This window comes from Hirundo rustica, chromosome 5 (genome assembly GCF_015227805.2).
Source record: "Hirundo rustica isolate bHirRus1 chromosome 5, bHirRus1.pri.v3, whole genome shotgun sequence".
Lineage (NCBI taxonomy): Eukaryota > Metazoa > Chordata > Aves > Passeriformes > Hirundinidae > Hirundo > Hirundo rustica.
In genome coordinates, this window is record NC_053454.1 from 41,236,910 (window position 1) to 41,253,076 (window position 16,167).

General features: G+C 38.7%; 1 protein-coding gene across 3 annotated transcripts in view; it reads left to right on the top strand.

Annotated features, from left to right (window-relative positions):
- The window catches only part of MND1 (meiotic nuclear divisions 1), a 38,075-nt gene that overhangs the window by 3,568 nt on the left and 18,340 nt on the right, over positions 1–16,167 (top strand). For all 3 annotated transcript variants that reach the window (XM_040064864.1, XM_040064866.2, XM_040064865.2), the window contains 2 exons: positions 1,020–1,168; positions 15,203–15,277. In XM_040064864.1, coding sequence (XP_039920798.1) covers positions 1,020–1,168; positions 15,203–15,277 — 224 coding nt within the window. The remainder of the gene's footprint in view (positions 1–1,019; positions 1,169–15,202; positions 15,278–16,167) is intronic.

Genomic DNA, 16,167 nt, shown 5'->3' on the forward strand with positions numbered 1-16,167 from the left:
TTTTCAGTTGTGTCAGCAGCTAACAGAGACATTGATGGGCTTCTGAAGAGATATGGTGCTGTCTTGATTGGTTTATCAATGCATATATTTAGCTGTAATTTGCAGTAATTTCGAGTTTAGAGTTTCTAAAGGCATTAACACCTTTGAATAGTCCAAATTCATCCTGTCTCTGCATATGAAGGCATGTAGCCACACAACTCAAGCCCCAGTTTTCTGATAAGAAAATAATTACTAACCTGCTCCCATAATGGCTTCCAGCCTATAGCTTCAAAAGGTAAAGGACCCCCTGTAGTCTTGAAATTGAACATCAGGTACCAAACCCCATAATTGAACTCGAAAGTCTTTATATCTGCAGCAGCTGAGGATATTGTAACTACTGAGCTTTGTTGAACAGGTACCATGTTTTTAAAATGGTGAATTATACCACAGGTTTGAAAGAAAATGATCAGTTGTGTTCAGAAATGTTGATGCTTGTGAGTGTAAATGATGTTTTGCAATGGAAGTGAATATAATCAAAATCAGAATCTGTCCTTCCTGAGTCTGTAGACAGATTGGCTTTAGTGTCTCTGCTGCTATGAAATATTTTGTTAAGCATTACAAAGCAAAACCTAACTACACTCCCAATCAAGAAATTTAAGTTAATCCAAGTTAGAATTAAGATTGCAAGACAACTTCTCAGGTACCTCTTGCGGGTTTGTTATGGTATCGTAATGTAATGTGTGCATTTTGTGCAACCATCATAAGCAGTGTTTTGCAAACATCTGGTAGCAGATGTGCAGAATAGCAGTGTTTAGGAGCAAACTGCTGGTTTCAGAGAGATTCAGCCCTTCAAGTGAAGCTTTAGGCATGTTGTCCTTGTGAAATCTTCCAGCTAGCTGACACTGGAGGAAAGCCAGATGATTGTAGATGGTGGCTTGTAGTATTCATAATTTTCCATAGTCCAGCTGCTATGTGGTTCTAATTTTACTTTTTTTTTTTTTTTTTTTTTTTTTTTTTTTTTTTTTTTTTGCTTTTATTAGCTTCAATGTCAGTGAAAGAGATTCTGCAAAGCCTTGTTGATGATGGCATGGTGGACACTGATAGAATTGGAACTTCCAATTATTTCTGGGCTTTTCCAAGTAAAGCTCTTCATGCCAGGAAACGTAAATTGGAAGAGCTAGAGTCTCAGGTAAATCTCTTTCATGAAAAATACTTGTTTATCTGAATGGGTTTGCTTTTTCTTATACCCCCTTGATTCTTGTTTATATCTCTCATGTGTACAACTGTGTATGTCCACACACACAGATTTTACTATAGGAATTATCTGTCATTCATGGTAGGGCATTGTCATTATCTTACTGTTATGTCATGAAAACTTTGGAGATTCTTGTTGGAGCTTGAGAAAACTTTTTGTCCACTTGCTGCTGAAAGCATGTTAGTCATGATGCAAAGCATCATTTAAGGACTCAAAGGCAGCATGTTTTTGTGTCTTTTATACAATGTAGGCCATCATGTGGTAATCACCCAAAAGTGATGACAGCCAGAATGCATAACCTGAGTAAATGAGGCAATGGTTTCTACTTAGGCCATTCTGTTTTCATCTGCTTTTATTGATTGGCCTTATTTGTGAGCACTTCTGTAATTCCATACTGCACTTCTGGCAGGAGAAAAGAGCAAATTGGTCATGAATCACAGAATCAAGGAATGTTTGGGGTTGGAAGGGACCTCTGGAGGTCTAGTATGATTCCCTGCTAAAGCAGTTTCACCAGGAGCAGGTTGCACATGATCATGTCCAGGTGAATCTAGAGTATCTCCCTGGGCAGCCTGTTCCAGTGCTCTGTCATTCTCAAAGGAAAGAAGTTTTTTCTCTTATGTATATATAACTCTGTATTTGTGCCAGTTGCCCCTTGTCTTTTTGCTGGGTCTCACTGTAAGGAGTCTGGCTCTATCCTCTGGACATCTGCCCTTAAAAGTATTTGTATTGATAAGGTCCTCTGTCTGCTGTGAAGTCATCTCTCCTTCAGGCTGCACTGGTCCAGCTCCTTCAGCCTTTCCTCATAAGAGAGATGCTCCAGTCCCCTCCTCATCTCCACAGCCCTTTGCTGGACCCTCTCCAGTAGCTGCTTGTCTTTCCTGAACTGGGGAGCCCAGAATGGAGGCAGAGGGGGGGAGAGGCTCTTCTCCAGAAGAGCAGAGCATCCATCTTTTGTTGCAACATTGCTGTTCTGTTGGTCTGGTTATTTTCTACTTTTTGGGAACTGTCTTTCTTTCTGCTTCTAATAGGAGCGGGAAAGCATCTATTCATCAGTTTATTTGCAATGGGAGTATATGATAGCAAGATGAACAAATGAGCTTTATGAACCACCGCACTGCCAACTCTTCCCATGATTATTCAGCATTATGTTCTTTCATCAAAGAATCATTTGAATTAATGCAGATTTACTGGTAGCATCTGAACATATTTACAGCCATTGTTTTCTTCAGGCATAGCTCTGAATGAATCTCAGTCATTGCTGTCTTAGGTACAGTGTTGTCAACTTCAGCTATTTCTTTATATTTATGCAGTTATATAAAAATAATTAAAAGAAAAATGCTTCCCCCCCCCATCTTTAATTGAAAAAGAAGTTTGATTTAGCTGGCTATGGTTGTACTATTTTCAGGCATGGACTTAACCTGGCACAACTGGACTTAAATTAATTTTTATAGACTGGTGGTAGCAATGCACTGGCTCTTACTCCAGTGGAGTTTCACTTGTCTGAAACAGATTAGTTTAACTCTGCACTGACTTGGCACTGAACTTCCTAGTAAAATTACTCAACTTATTAGTACACTCACACGAGTTTTAGACAAGGCTACTTACTCTGCCAGCACATAAATTGCCAACTGAGAAATTGAACAATGCGTTCCAAGACTCCTGCTTTGTTCACCAAACTCTCTGGTGCCCCTATTTTGTCAAATGCAAATGATTTGCCCTTGGATCCTCTTTGTTGTTGGCTATATTATAGCCAAGTAGCTGAAAGGAGTTGACATTTGTTATCCTTGACCTTGGGCCTAGTCCCATAGTGGATTTTGAACCTAATTGGTCAAGCATGTCTCTGGCATACCCTGACAAATATCTTCCTTGGAATGTCTTGCAGAATCTGCCAAACATACTCCATGGTAGGTATCCAGGAATTACCTACAAAAATCTGCTGAACTGCTTTAAATATACTTTTACTTACACAAATACATCTATTATTGTGAAAGTGTAATAGGCATGTAGTTATTGATTTGTGATGTTATTTCTGTGTAGAAATATACTATTCTGATATGAACAATTCTGCAATATAGAACTGTTCCAGAAATAGTTTTATTACCAGAACCTTATTTGCAAGCCAAACCCTGCTCCTGACATATGGGCTTATTGGTATGAGGGCTCTCTTTAGATGATGCTATGAGTCTTTAAAAGTACTTCTCTTCATTACCTTGCTTTTCTGATGTGACTGGAAATGTTCAGCATTTCAGGGAAAAGCATTTTCACTAGCTGAAAGTAACTTCTCTGTTGACACAGTGGAAAGGGGGCATTTTCAATGAAAAGCTCTCAGAATGTTTTTACAAGATGATAACAAGTTCTGTCTGTGAGTTCAAATTAGCTCTTTTGGTGTTCGTACTCTTCTTGGTGTGCACACATATAGATTTTCTTAAGGACTTCTAAACTTAGTCACTATCACAAAACTTCTTGTCAGACATACAAAGCAGAGGAAAAGACAAAGCTCTTGTACCATTTCTGTTGCACGTTACTTATCTTTGATCATTCCCATACAGAGCTGTGGCATGCTGAGAGATGTGTTTTCCCTCTGTGTCTTGTCCAGTTTGATTGTTAACTACATGAGTCGGTCTCTTTGTTCAGCAGTTAAAAGGCAGAATCAGGCTGCCTTACTTGAAGCATGTTTAAAAACCCAGCAGTTCAGTTCATGATGCAATTAAGGCTTTTTACCCAGAGGCATTATCTTTGTTTCCTGAGGGCATGGGTAAATAGTCAAGGGAAAGGAGTGATCCCAAATGCTGAACTGTCATTTGAAAATAATGTGGAGGAACAGAACAGGCTTCTTCATGATGCAAATTCCCCTATTAATTCATGGTGCTGAGGCTTATGCTTGACGAGTTGGGCCTGCTACAGGAGCTTTTGCCTGCATATCCTAGTACTTCAGAATATTACAGCCAGGTTGCTCATAGCATTCTGCATTTTACAGAACTTGTGATTGTGGGAGGCTCTTTAGGGGCTGTTCTTGAAACAATTTTTTTGTTTCAGATTTTTTAGTGATTATTAAGCCACACCCCGTCTTAGAGGTTCAGAGACAAAGAAATCTCACTCTATTCATAATGAAGATCAAGCCAGTTTTGTGTGGATTTTTAAAGCTGCACTTCCCAGGGGTTCTGTATACCCTAGACTTTTTTCCAGAAAGGATTTATTACGTCATCAGTGTGCAGAGATGTTGCAATTAAAAACAATGCTAAAGTTTCTTTTGACAGCTTCCCTGCCTGACCCCATCTTTTGGCTTGCTTTTGTGGAGGCAGGTGTTTAGAGAGGGGCACTAATCCCTGACTTACATATATATGGCAGACCTTGTGCTGATCTAATTAGGATCTTGGTGGTGCCCTCTAACCCCAAGTTACTGCTTGGGCCTCTTCCTGTTTTTCTGAAAAGCAAATGTCTTTAGTTTGATTAGCATCTGCTGGAACTGTTTCCTCCAGTAGCTCACAGAGTGAGAATTGCTGAGTAGGTCCCTTTGGATTTTGTATTGATTTGTTTTGCAGTGGAAGGGGTTGTTCCTAAAGGTTTATCTGTTCTGTCGGTGCTTATTCTACACCTCTTGGTTATGCTTATGCACCTGTGAAGAGGACCACTGAAAAAGTGAGATGAGTTTTCACAAAACATTTGGTTTGCATGTGGAAGTTGCATTTGGTTGCATTGGGTACAGGTATGAGATGGTGAAACAAGCGTGAGGGTGTGGACTGAGAAATAATGTTTTAATAATGTTTATAAATGGAGAAATTTTTCATGCAACATCACCTGTCAAGAGAACTTTTGAACCTTTACTGAGGGGGTAGTCTTCCTTCCCTAAGAAAAGATGAAATTATGTGATCTTCTTTATCAATATTTTTCTTGCTGTTGGATTCAGCAGCCTGGAATAACCTATGACCTGTTACAGTCTGACAAAACAAGATGTTTATTCTTGGCATAACAGTAGTGAATGAGGAAAAGAGAAATCTTTCTGATGGAGCCTTAGTGTAAACAGATTCAGCTTAGATTTTCTTTCATTTTTTCATCTGTGTCTTGGGCAAAACACTTGCATCTGTGCTGACAGGGGACCTGAAATGCTAAGCACTTCAAAGATGTTGTGGTTGTTAGTGTTACTGTTGACAGTACTGTGAGCACTGTAGTCCAGTAGCTTGGGAAAACAACCAGTTAGTTTCCTTTCCTCAGTGTGGTGGTGTTCATTCCACTGTTCAGTTTAGAACCGTTCATTTCACTGCGTTGTTATTTGTCTCATTTATCATGGTGTTGCTTTCTTATGGCTTAATCTTTTGTGTTCTGAGGCTTTTGCAAGGGAAAGTTTAACAGCCAAAAGTATTAGAGCTACTGTTCCAACTGAGAGCAAAATGGTGTCACCTTGCACTGCAATGAAGATTGAACAGAACCTTTTTTAGCGCAGGATACAGGATGGACATTTTGTGCTGTTCCTTGTGCTTGTTTCAGCATACTCATGACCAAGAGACTTGGGAGTTTCTGGCAATTTTTTTCTCCCACTAAGCATTGCATTGGCCCAGTGTTAGTTAAGACAGAAAGGATTAGCTGATGTTTCATTCCTTAAATCCCTGCCCTAGGGTTGGTAAAAGGAGGGATTTTCACTTCCTATGTGTATTGAAACAAGGGGAGAATTTGAACCGGGTGCATCTTGGCTCATATTTGCTAGCTATTTTGAAAAAGAGAAAAAAACCCCAACAATTCCCCCGGCCAGGAATGAACTTGTTGAAATCAAGTGACTTCATATGTATTAAATTGTTTGTACTAATGAACATTGAAATATGGAAAGTGAAAGAATTTATTCTGGTAAAAAAGCAGTGAAGGGCATTATGTATTAGTAAATGCTTATGTTAGGAATGCACATTGTTTGAAAATAGTTAATAGAAAAAAATATTCATATTGTGAGTAATCTGGCTTGAATCCTCCTGAAGATATTTGACAATGTAAGTAAAAGGAGAGAACCTTCTTTATTCAGAATGCACACAAAAAAATTTTGAGTTTTAACCATCAGAAAGTTCTTTCAAGATGCAGCTTGGTTTATTTCTATCCTTTTTGATATATTTTCCTCCTTAAATACTGTGACTGGAAAGTTGCTGAATAAATCTGCTTGAGACCACTGGCTGAAGCTCAGGAGACTTCTGCTGTCCCCATGGTTCCAGTGTGAGCAGCCTCCTCCTTCATCTGATTGATTCACTCGGGGTATTTCCACACGGTTTAGAGGTTGATTCTGGACTGTAGTTAAGTACAAGTGCTCAGCAGTGGCTGGCTAAAAGTAACCAATCCTGAACTGAGGTGCAGATTCCTGGAGATGACAGATTTACAGTGAGGAGTAGCAGGCCTGATGGAGCCTGGAGTTGGGTGATGTTGCTGAAGATACTGGATAAGTTTTGTGCCCCAAATGGAGCTTTGCATCAGCAGGGAGAGCCTGTGGGACCTAGTTCTGTGGAGCAAGCTTTTGGCATTGTTATGTAGAAATGTCCTCAGCAGATGGTACAGCATCAGCTCTTAGCAGAGCTCCTCACACACCTCAGGTCTCTATTGCAGTTTCCAGCCTTTGATGGTCCTGAATGCAAGGTCTCAGTGTTTTGGGGCTTTTTGCCTCAGCAGTGATGAGCTATTCATAGAAGTATATGTACAACACATTTGGAATCCATGGCTTAATCCTTTTGATGGAACAGTTAATTTTTGGGGTGTAATATTTTCACATTGTGATCCATTGAAAAGCTGTATTCAGTGTGTTTTAAAAAAGATCTTTGTCTATTTATAGAAAAAAAAAAAAGGACTTGCAGGCATAAAATGTCTTAAGGTTCATCATGATCTTAATCTTTGCTGTAATACATTTAGAAAGCTTAGCACTATCTTTTTCATATATGTTTTATTAATTTTAGGGAATAGATAGCATGGTTAAAGAATTGTCCTCTAACCCAGATAAGTATGTCAGAACATTTGCAACTAATGCATGTGACTTGTGCTAGGAATTACTTATTTAGACATATGTACGCTTACAATTTAATTTTGTTAGGTTGCAGAAAATGTAATAAATTGGTCCTTTCCAGGAAAAGTAAAATTCTGATTGCTGAAGAGGTCTTTCTTTTGATGCCCATTATAAGGCCTTGAGCAATGTAGTCTAGTGGGACGTGTCCCTGCCCATGGCAGGGGGCGTTGGGACTGCATGGTGTTTAAGATCCCTTCCAGCCGTTACCGTTCTGTTATTCTGGAGTATGTAGGCAGGATCCCAGTGTGTTCACTAAGCTGTTAGAGCAGTCTTCCCATAGGCATGCCAGGCCTCTTTTTTTACCCCTCTTATTTGAGGACATGCCATTTAGCTTTCTGCTTAGTTAGTTAGTTACTCTTCCTGGGATTGCCCTGACCATTTTGATAGTCTGCAGCCTCAGTGAGCTGGGCAATTCCATTATGTGCTGGCTCACTTTTTTTTCCCCCCCCTCTCTTGCATAGTAATTACTCTCCCAACAGAAACAATTAGTTACCCCTCCCATCTTCAACCTTCTGGCTTTCACTGACCTCTAGATTTTATTTGAACTGAAGGACTAGACTCATAAAGAAATGGCCTACTGCAGAGCTGGTATGACTAACTTCATGCCATCCAGGGGGAGCTGTAGCAGTAAGGGCAAGAGGCTGAGAATTTGCATCATTTAAACATTGTGGATATATTGATTATATCTCTGCCTGTTTGTTTGTTGATCCTGTAACGCTTATTCCTTCTATAAGTCTCCTGGAAAATGCTAATAAAATTTTATTAGAAATAGTCCACGATTTTTGTTACCTCTGCATCTTGCACTTGAAAAATGGTAATATCTTAAAATGATTCTGCATTTACTAAGTCAAAAATGTCCGTCAGAGAACTCTTCTAATGCTGTAACTTATTAGAGCCTTCTGGAATTATGTTTTATGGCATGCTGCAAAGCCCTGGAGAGTATGCTTAGTTACTGCTGTCATGGCAGATTTCCGAAAATATGATGCTCTGGAGGCTTCTGATGCATCTTCATAATTTGGTGTTCGTTAGTTGAATTTAGTGCTTTTCCTTATACTTGCTGTTAACTTGTAACTAGTTTGATGGCAACTGTGAAATACAGGTTTTCCTTTCCTTCCTTCTTGATGGGCATAAGATTTTGGCATAATTTAAGAGCAGGTTTTTTTTAACTGTCTCTGTAATAACTCTAAAGATTGTAACTTTGGTTTGAAGGAGGATTTCTGCTATACTAAAAAGAATATATTGATATTCATTCTGATCTAATGCAGGAAAACCACTAGGTTTTTCAAACAGAGTTGTCTGTGATACTGAATTTTTTAGGTAATATCATCACACAGTTTACCTTTTTGAAGAGGTTTGCATTCTGGCTGCTGGCTCCATTCCTGGCATTGCAGTGAAATTGTTAATCTGAAATGAAAAGAAATGAGAAGTAAAAACATGGCTCTCACTGCAGAAGCCCAGTCAGGTCTGGCAGGACACAGCCCTGCACATCTCCCTGTGCTCCATGGTCAGCGTGGCAGGTGAGAATGACAGTTCAGCAGGTCAGCTGAAAATCAGCATCCCAAGAAACTTTAAGGCTTGAATGTTCTGTGCTGTCTGGAAGTTTGCCTCTACTGTAAGGCCAGGAGCTTCCAGCCTGGTGATAGGCAGCCAATACTACTTTCAAAGCTGGATTTGATGGAGACAGTGAGTTGCAGTCCTATTTAATTTGAACTTTCACTTTCACCTCAAAATCTTGTCATTCAATTAATATAGCATATTTTATTTTAGAAAATTAGCATGCATGCAGAAATGAACTGCTGGCAAGCAATTCTCGAAGTCTCATTTCATAGAATTTTCGTCTTCTGAAAGGAATAAAATTTAAAAAGAAAACCAACAACAAAAAACCCAGAGTGTAAAACCAAAATGTGTTAAATTATTTTGCTGCAAGGTGGCTTTAGAGGAAAAGGTCTTTTTTGTCACAGCAAAAGAGCTCATTATTTTTGAACACATGGCTGTTCCATGAAAGACTGTTCTTTGTATCAGGAATTGGAGATGACTTGGTGATCTGTCTAAGCATTACTTAAAAATGACAAAATTGGCATAAAGAGTGAGTATGTAAAACGGCTGTCAAAACTGTGAAATTTGATAGATGTATTTTACTGAGGTTTTTTATTTTACTGATATTATCTCAGTGTAGAATTTGGACATTTCTAAAAGTCTGTGGAATAAAGTTTGATTTGTTTTTTAAAGTCTTTAAGCAGAATGTGAGCTTGGGGAATATTGAATGAATATTGTGTTTTAACTGGTGCCTATGTGTACTTAGTCCCTGAAGGCATTGTCAGTGTATGGTCCAGCTGCTTAGGATAGCAATCTTTAAAAACGCTTTAGGGAAAACGTAAAACTTCTCTTCATTATCTCCGTTTCTTTCCAAGGGAAAATATTTTTCTATGTTCTTCCTGCCTTGAACAGATCTGTTAACTACCACCTTGGACTTTGTAGATTTTTTAAATACCCTAATATGCAGTAAGCATATTAGGGTATTTAATAATATCCTTCATGTCCAGGTATGAAAGTTTTCTGTAGTTCTGTCAGTCATGTGAATGTCTTTCGAAGTTCTTTCAGCTTTCCTTATTAGATTGCTTGCATTTGTGAAAAAGTGTTGAATGAGGTGTTTCAACTGGGATTTTTTGGGTTTTTTATGTTTTGAGGTTTTTTAGGTTGATTGGGCCATACTTGATATTTATGTCTGAGTACACAGCCATCTGTCCCTCAGGTCGTGCCAATTACAGCAACTCTGAAAGCAGCCACAGAAATTCAGTTCTTTCATTGAGCCTGCACAACTGTTTCTCTCACCTTTTGTCTTTTAAGGAGGTTGGCCTCGAGCGGTTATTTTTTGTTGCATAACCACTACTTATCAAATGGTGTTGCAAATGAATGAAGCAAAAACAAAAGCTCTTGGCAAGACTTTTTCTGTAAATTAACTTAATTATTGTGGCAAATCTAAAAAGATGGAAAATAATTGAATTGAAATACTTTTAATGTAGAGGGATTTGCTGTATAGTAATATTTTTTAAATAATTGCAGGTGAGAACATCAGGTTTGTACGTGGATGGGTGAAGGTTCCTGTGGAGGGGGGATTTCTCATTTGTTTCTTCTGAATACCCCACGTTTTTATTGTATTTGCCAAAAAAGTAAAGGACTCATATTCAGCATGGCCTGAGAACAGAGCCATGCCTAATTTTCTGTACGGCATTTCATTTGTATGCTGGTTTAGCGTAGTACTTTAGAAAGCAGTTCTGTGCCTCAGTGTCCTGCCCTTTGGGATTTTTCTCCCTCTTTAAGTTTTAGTCAATAGTAATTGTTAAGTGATTTCTTTTAGTAATGTTCTGTGCCTTTCTTTGAATACAAAGGTCTGTTTTCAATATTTTCAGATTGTTCTTTGGTATTTTTCTTCTCTATGTATTATTAGTCTTTTTTGCTTCAATTTTTTGTGTTATATTTCTTTAAAATCTAGAGGAATGCTTTGAAGTACTTTCTCTCCATGCCTTCTGTCAATTCCACTTAAGTTTTTCAGTAGTGAGATAGTTTTCACATAGAAAAGAAATACACCTATCTACTGCTTCATGTTACACTAAACCTCTTGAACTGCTTTTGTTTAAGACAAAAGCAAACTAGCCTTGCCTTTAGTCTGAAACAAAGCACAGTGAGCTTCAAACCCAAAGCAAATATCTTTGCAAGTTAGAAATAATTTAAGAATTGAAGTATTTAATTCTTCTGTAGTGCCACAGTGAGTGGCGCTCACAAGAGCAGTAGTTTTTATTACCATTTTTGGTTGAGTGTTTGGCCGAAAGAAAACCAAACGTGGTATTTCTCTCTCAGACCATAATGATAGTGGGCTAACAGCTGTGAGCACTCTTGGTGGTTAGCATGTGAGACCTTGGTTTGATTCTTGCCCAGTAAACATACTTAGGGGTTGGGTTTGCATGGCTTATACTAGGTTTGTAGATATTTTAATATGCTGGTTAGACAGGCTACATGTTTGGTGGGATACTGGTGGCTAGAGTGGTTAAAAACAGGGAATCAGAAGGCATAGGACCAACAAAAACTTTTGCTGGAGAAAAAAACTGTTAAACGTTTTTTATTCCAGAATAAAAGTCTATCAGGCAGGTTTTGAGAAGGACTGGAACTGAAACCCACTGCTGTTCAGTGGGGGTTAAACATCCCTCTGATGTACATCAGTGTCTTGCTGAAGTGGAGCCTTGGTATTAATGTGTTCATATGGATTATAAATGATGTGTGTACGTCCAGTTTGTGTTCTTTGATACAAACCAGACCCCAAGTTCCGTGATGGAACTGGTGGTTGTCATCAGCACATAGCACTTTGCACACCTGAACTGCTGCACACATCTATGGCTGAACATTGGGACTGCTTTGCAGAGTAGGAAAAATCATCCCGTTGGGGGACTTTAGATTGAATTAATGTCTAAGGCTAGTCGCCATTTAATTGATCACGCTGGTCTGTAAAACTAAAGAAATTGTTCCCCAACTCTCCTATTTTATAGATGCTAGTTACTTTCTCCATTAAACTGTCTTCTTGCAGGCTCCCGCTGCGTTTTGAAAACACGAAAATGCTCTTGTATTGAACATTTTTAACATCTTAATTTGGAATTATTTAGTCTCCTCTTCTTCTTTCCCCTAGAGGATGTTTTTGCTGCTTTCCTGCATCTTGCTTAATCATGTGCTGATTTAGAGCAGTCAGATAGGAGATAGGAAACGTTGCAGTAGACTAGAATCTGTCTGTACTTCTCCACACCTGGTCAGTTAGCTTGTGGCAGGAGGTTGTTCCTGTGTCAGTCCAGACATCTCTCTTAAGAAACATAGAGGGGACAGGGTGTCTTTATCTCTGGCCAACCTCTCTGCTGTTGGCAGGAATCAGATTTCTCTGAGAGTGGTTAATGTTCTTGAGAAATTATTTGCCAGTTTCCCTGAAAAATGTCCCCAAGGTTGCTCCAGGGATTGAAATATTCCATCTGCTACTGTGCTTCTTTGCAATCAGGCTGGTGAAAGGGAAAGTAAGTCACTGTATTTGTCCAAATGTGGTCCTCTGCTATCATACATAAACCATGTTTGCAAATTCTGCTTTTTTTCTTTTAATCTCCTATGACCTGTCATTTGCCATTTGCATTTATCTTTCAATTAAGTATTGTATTATATGTATTCATCCTTCCTCTGACTTCTTCTGACTGTCTGACTGTCTTTCCTTCTTTCATTATAGTTACTTTCAGCTGTGTTCCTACCTCTCTATCCAAGCCTTTCTGCTTCTCCCGTAGTCATGGATTCTTTGTACAAACCCTGGCCATCTGTTCCTCACCCTTTGAATCCTGGTCCTGTGTTAGGGTTTTTTCAATATCATGCCTCCTTCTGCTATTCTTTTCCTTATCCTCATATTTTATTTGTCTTCATAGAGGATACCAAGATGACTTCGAAATAATACACAGAGCTGAGGTGTCATGTCATTTTGTAATTTTTTTGTTATGTGAAATAATAATTAAAGAATAATTAAAAAATCTGAAATACCCAAGCAATATCTTAAATAAGATTGTGTAAAAATCATCTTTGCTTTTAGGCAAAGGGAGGTCTCCTAACCTCATGGCATGGCAACTTTGCATGTCGTGTAGGGCTGAATCTAAGAAATTTCCTTTATCTCCCACAGTTTGTCATTAGTGTCTCTTGCGTTATTAAATGATGCATAATATAGAGGGTCAAGAAAATCATAAGATGCCTTATTGGGTGTTTCCAAGCTTCTATGATTTGCACTGCCTTGAGAGCTCCTTCTGTACATCCATTTTAGAGAAAGTGGAAACATTCCTTAAGAACTAATAAGTATGGGGAAAAAAAGCAGATAAAGTGACACCTTTATGACCTCTCTTGCAGAGAGCATTAGCTTCTTTGCACTTGCAGTATAAGGGTCTAGATAAACTCCTTGGCTTCTCTATCTCCTCTGTGGGTATTGTTCCAGAAAAATCCTGTGCTCAGAGGTGCCAGATGATGTGCTCTGGGGGTTTGTCTTCCTTGGACTTTGTGCAAAGGTGCAAACTGCACCTAAGTACTTATCCTCTTCTGAACTGTATACCTCTGTTTAGTATTGCATCTTGTGGGGACTAACACACCTACTCTTTTAAGAATTTTGTGGAAAGCCTGGAAGGAGTACTCTTTGACTCACCACCAAAATTGGTCATTGGTGTACTTCAAGCCACATTATGAAACCTACCCTGCTTCTGTGGCTTGCTGTGGGCAGCAAGTAAACAGCTGGACAGATTTTTCCCCAAATTATGTCTTGCCATTAGTACAATTCCTATGTAAAGTGAAAAAAAGGAAAACATTTTTTTTGTAAGGAGACTTTCTTGTATGTATGCATGCTCACACATGCATGAACACAGAGTAATTATTTTTAAAAATGGAGCTGTAAAAGGAACCACTAAACCCAGTGAGCTGCAGTTGGGCTGTATCCTAATCTTGATGGACCACCAGTATACGGAGTTTCTTTTTACAGTTATGACTAACCTCCAGGACTTGGCAGTAAGCTCTGCCTGATATTTATCATACATTTGCATTTAATATTCTGAAAATGTGGACCAAACATTAGTTTAAATTGAAATTGAGAAGTGATTATAGCTCCAGAGGAGTTCAGTATGTGTTGCATGAACGCATTTATATCAGCTGCATGATATAAACCATGTAGTTAAATTATCAAGGCTGGGGATTGCGAGAAATATCTGGGAATGCTTTTGCACTCAGTGGGATCCTCAGTGAGAAAGGGAATGTTGAATTAGAAGATTCATGTGGGAGATTTTGGGGTAGGGCAGAGTAAAACCTGAGCTCTGACAGATGTTCTACTTACAATTAGTGCGATATACTCATATACTGATTGGGGCTTAGAACATTTTAAAACTAAAACAAAGGGTACTTAAAAAGCATGCTATTGTTTCCTTCTTTTTTTCTTTTGTGTTGGTATCAATGCAGTAACTGGTTTTCAAACTGTATTTTCTTAGAATTTTTTTTTTTCATTCCAATTCATCTCATTTAATATTTCAAGGGACTTTGTCCGATGCTGAGTAAGGTGTCCCTGAGGGTCAAGTCATACTCCTGCTCAGCTTAAGAGTTTCCAAAGTATCTCTGGAAAACTGCCAGCTGAACTGGAAAGAACTGGTTCAAGATGGGTGGCAGGTTAATGGAGAGAGATCTCTCTTGGCAAATTATTTCTCCCAATGTAACAGAAAAATGGAAGGATTATTCACACCAGCCCTGTGAGATTCCTCTGCCTCAGGCCTGAAGGAAAGGATCTCTGTGAGGTCTAGTAGTGCAAGGGCCACACAGTAAAAGGGGGCCACAGCTTCATATGCCTTTGAACAGAGGCTTCTGTTCATCAGCATGTAAAAGAGATTGGGGCCATGCCAGTGGCCTACCAGACTGGGAACACTGGTATCTGCAGCTGAGCAGGTGGACCTGCTACAGCTTTTGTCACTGCTTCCATGGAATAGGGACAGCTGGGAAAGGACCAAAGGAAATCATCAAATCCAAAGCCTCCGTGTTACAGGGTCCTTTGCGTAGAGATGCCAGATTATGGTATGAAATAGGATTTTAGTCCCATGCTGAACATGCAGTATATAACAAGATTATGTACCATGGGAATGAACATTCATTAACTTGAAGTTGCTTCCTGTAATTCTTCTCTGTGGTTCTGAGCCTCAAATTTATATTCAGGCACTTTTGTGTTTATTTTGTCTTTATTACATAAATTACACATGTATTTTAAAAATTTTAAAGTTTTTTAAGAATACATGTATTTTAAAAAGAGATGTCCACTTGTTTATTTAATACGTTAATATGTATGCACATTTTATAGCTATGTTTGATATGTTACTGAAAATTTTGATTTTGTTCTTTGTTTTCTTCATCAGTTTGCTGAAAGCAGTCAGAAAAAAGAGGCTTTAGAAAAAAGCATTGAGAAATCAAAAATTGGACGTGAAGATACTGTAAGTTGCTTTGGGGGGAAGTAATCCTACAAGGAAATAGCGCTACAAGTATGTGCTTCTTGTAAATACTGATGTGGTACTTCCAGGTATTTTCAGATTTAAAAATATCTTAAAACTTGAACCACCCAGAGGTGTGTTCCAAAGTTGCCAATGGTCGCTGAACTGCCACATCTGGTAACTACCAACTTAGATGTTGGTTGGGTTATTTGTAATATAGATTCCTAAACTACTGTTCTGAGCTGCCATGGAAAGCCCAGTGCTCTTTGCTTGCTGAAGCTGTTAACACTGCAAAAAATATCTAGGCTTCGTGTTTGTCATAACCAACGTAGAAATACTTCATATGGTATTCTAAGATGCTGACTTGCACTCAGATGTCTAAAGTGATTTAAACCTCCAATAAAACAGGGACAGCTAGAAGCTTTCAGGAGGAATTGAATTTTGTAGGAAAGTGCCAGTTCTTCAAATCCAAACTGTTTTGTAGAAACACTCTAGGTTTTCTCTATGTATGTTTCATTTATCTAATAAGGAATAAAGTGAACCTTACCATCAAACTCTGTTAAAGTTGCAGTTCCACAAATTCAATTAAAGCCTTCTTTTTGGCAGTATTTTTAATGGGGATTCTTTATTCATTCATTTGCAACGGACTGTGATCAGGAATCACAGGCAGGTTTCTCATAGTTGTGATCGTCATGTTTCCAAACAAGCTGTTTCAGCCTTGGCCTTCTCCAGCATGTGGCCTGCTCTAAAAAAGCTATTGGTCTGGAAATCCTGTTCTGGCAGATGTTTCCAACATTTTGGTACCTGAACATTAGGAAGTCCTAAAAAATCTGGATCGCAGTGTAGGTCTCCAAGCATCTCACCTCCATACCTCAGAAACTTTTGCTTTCCAT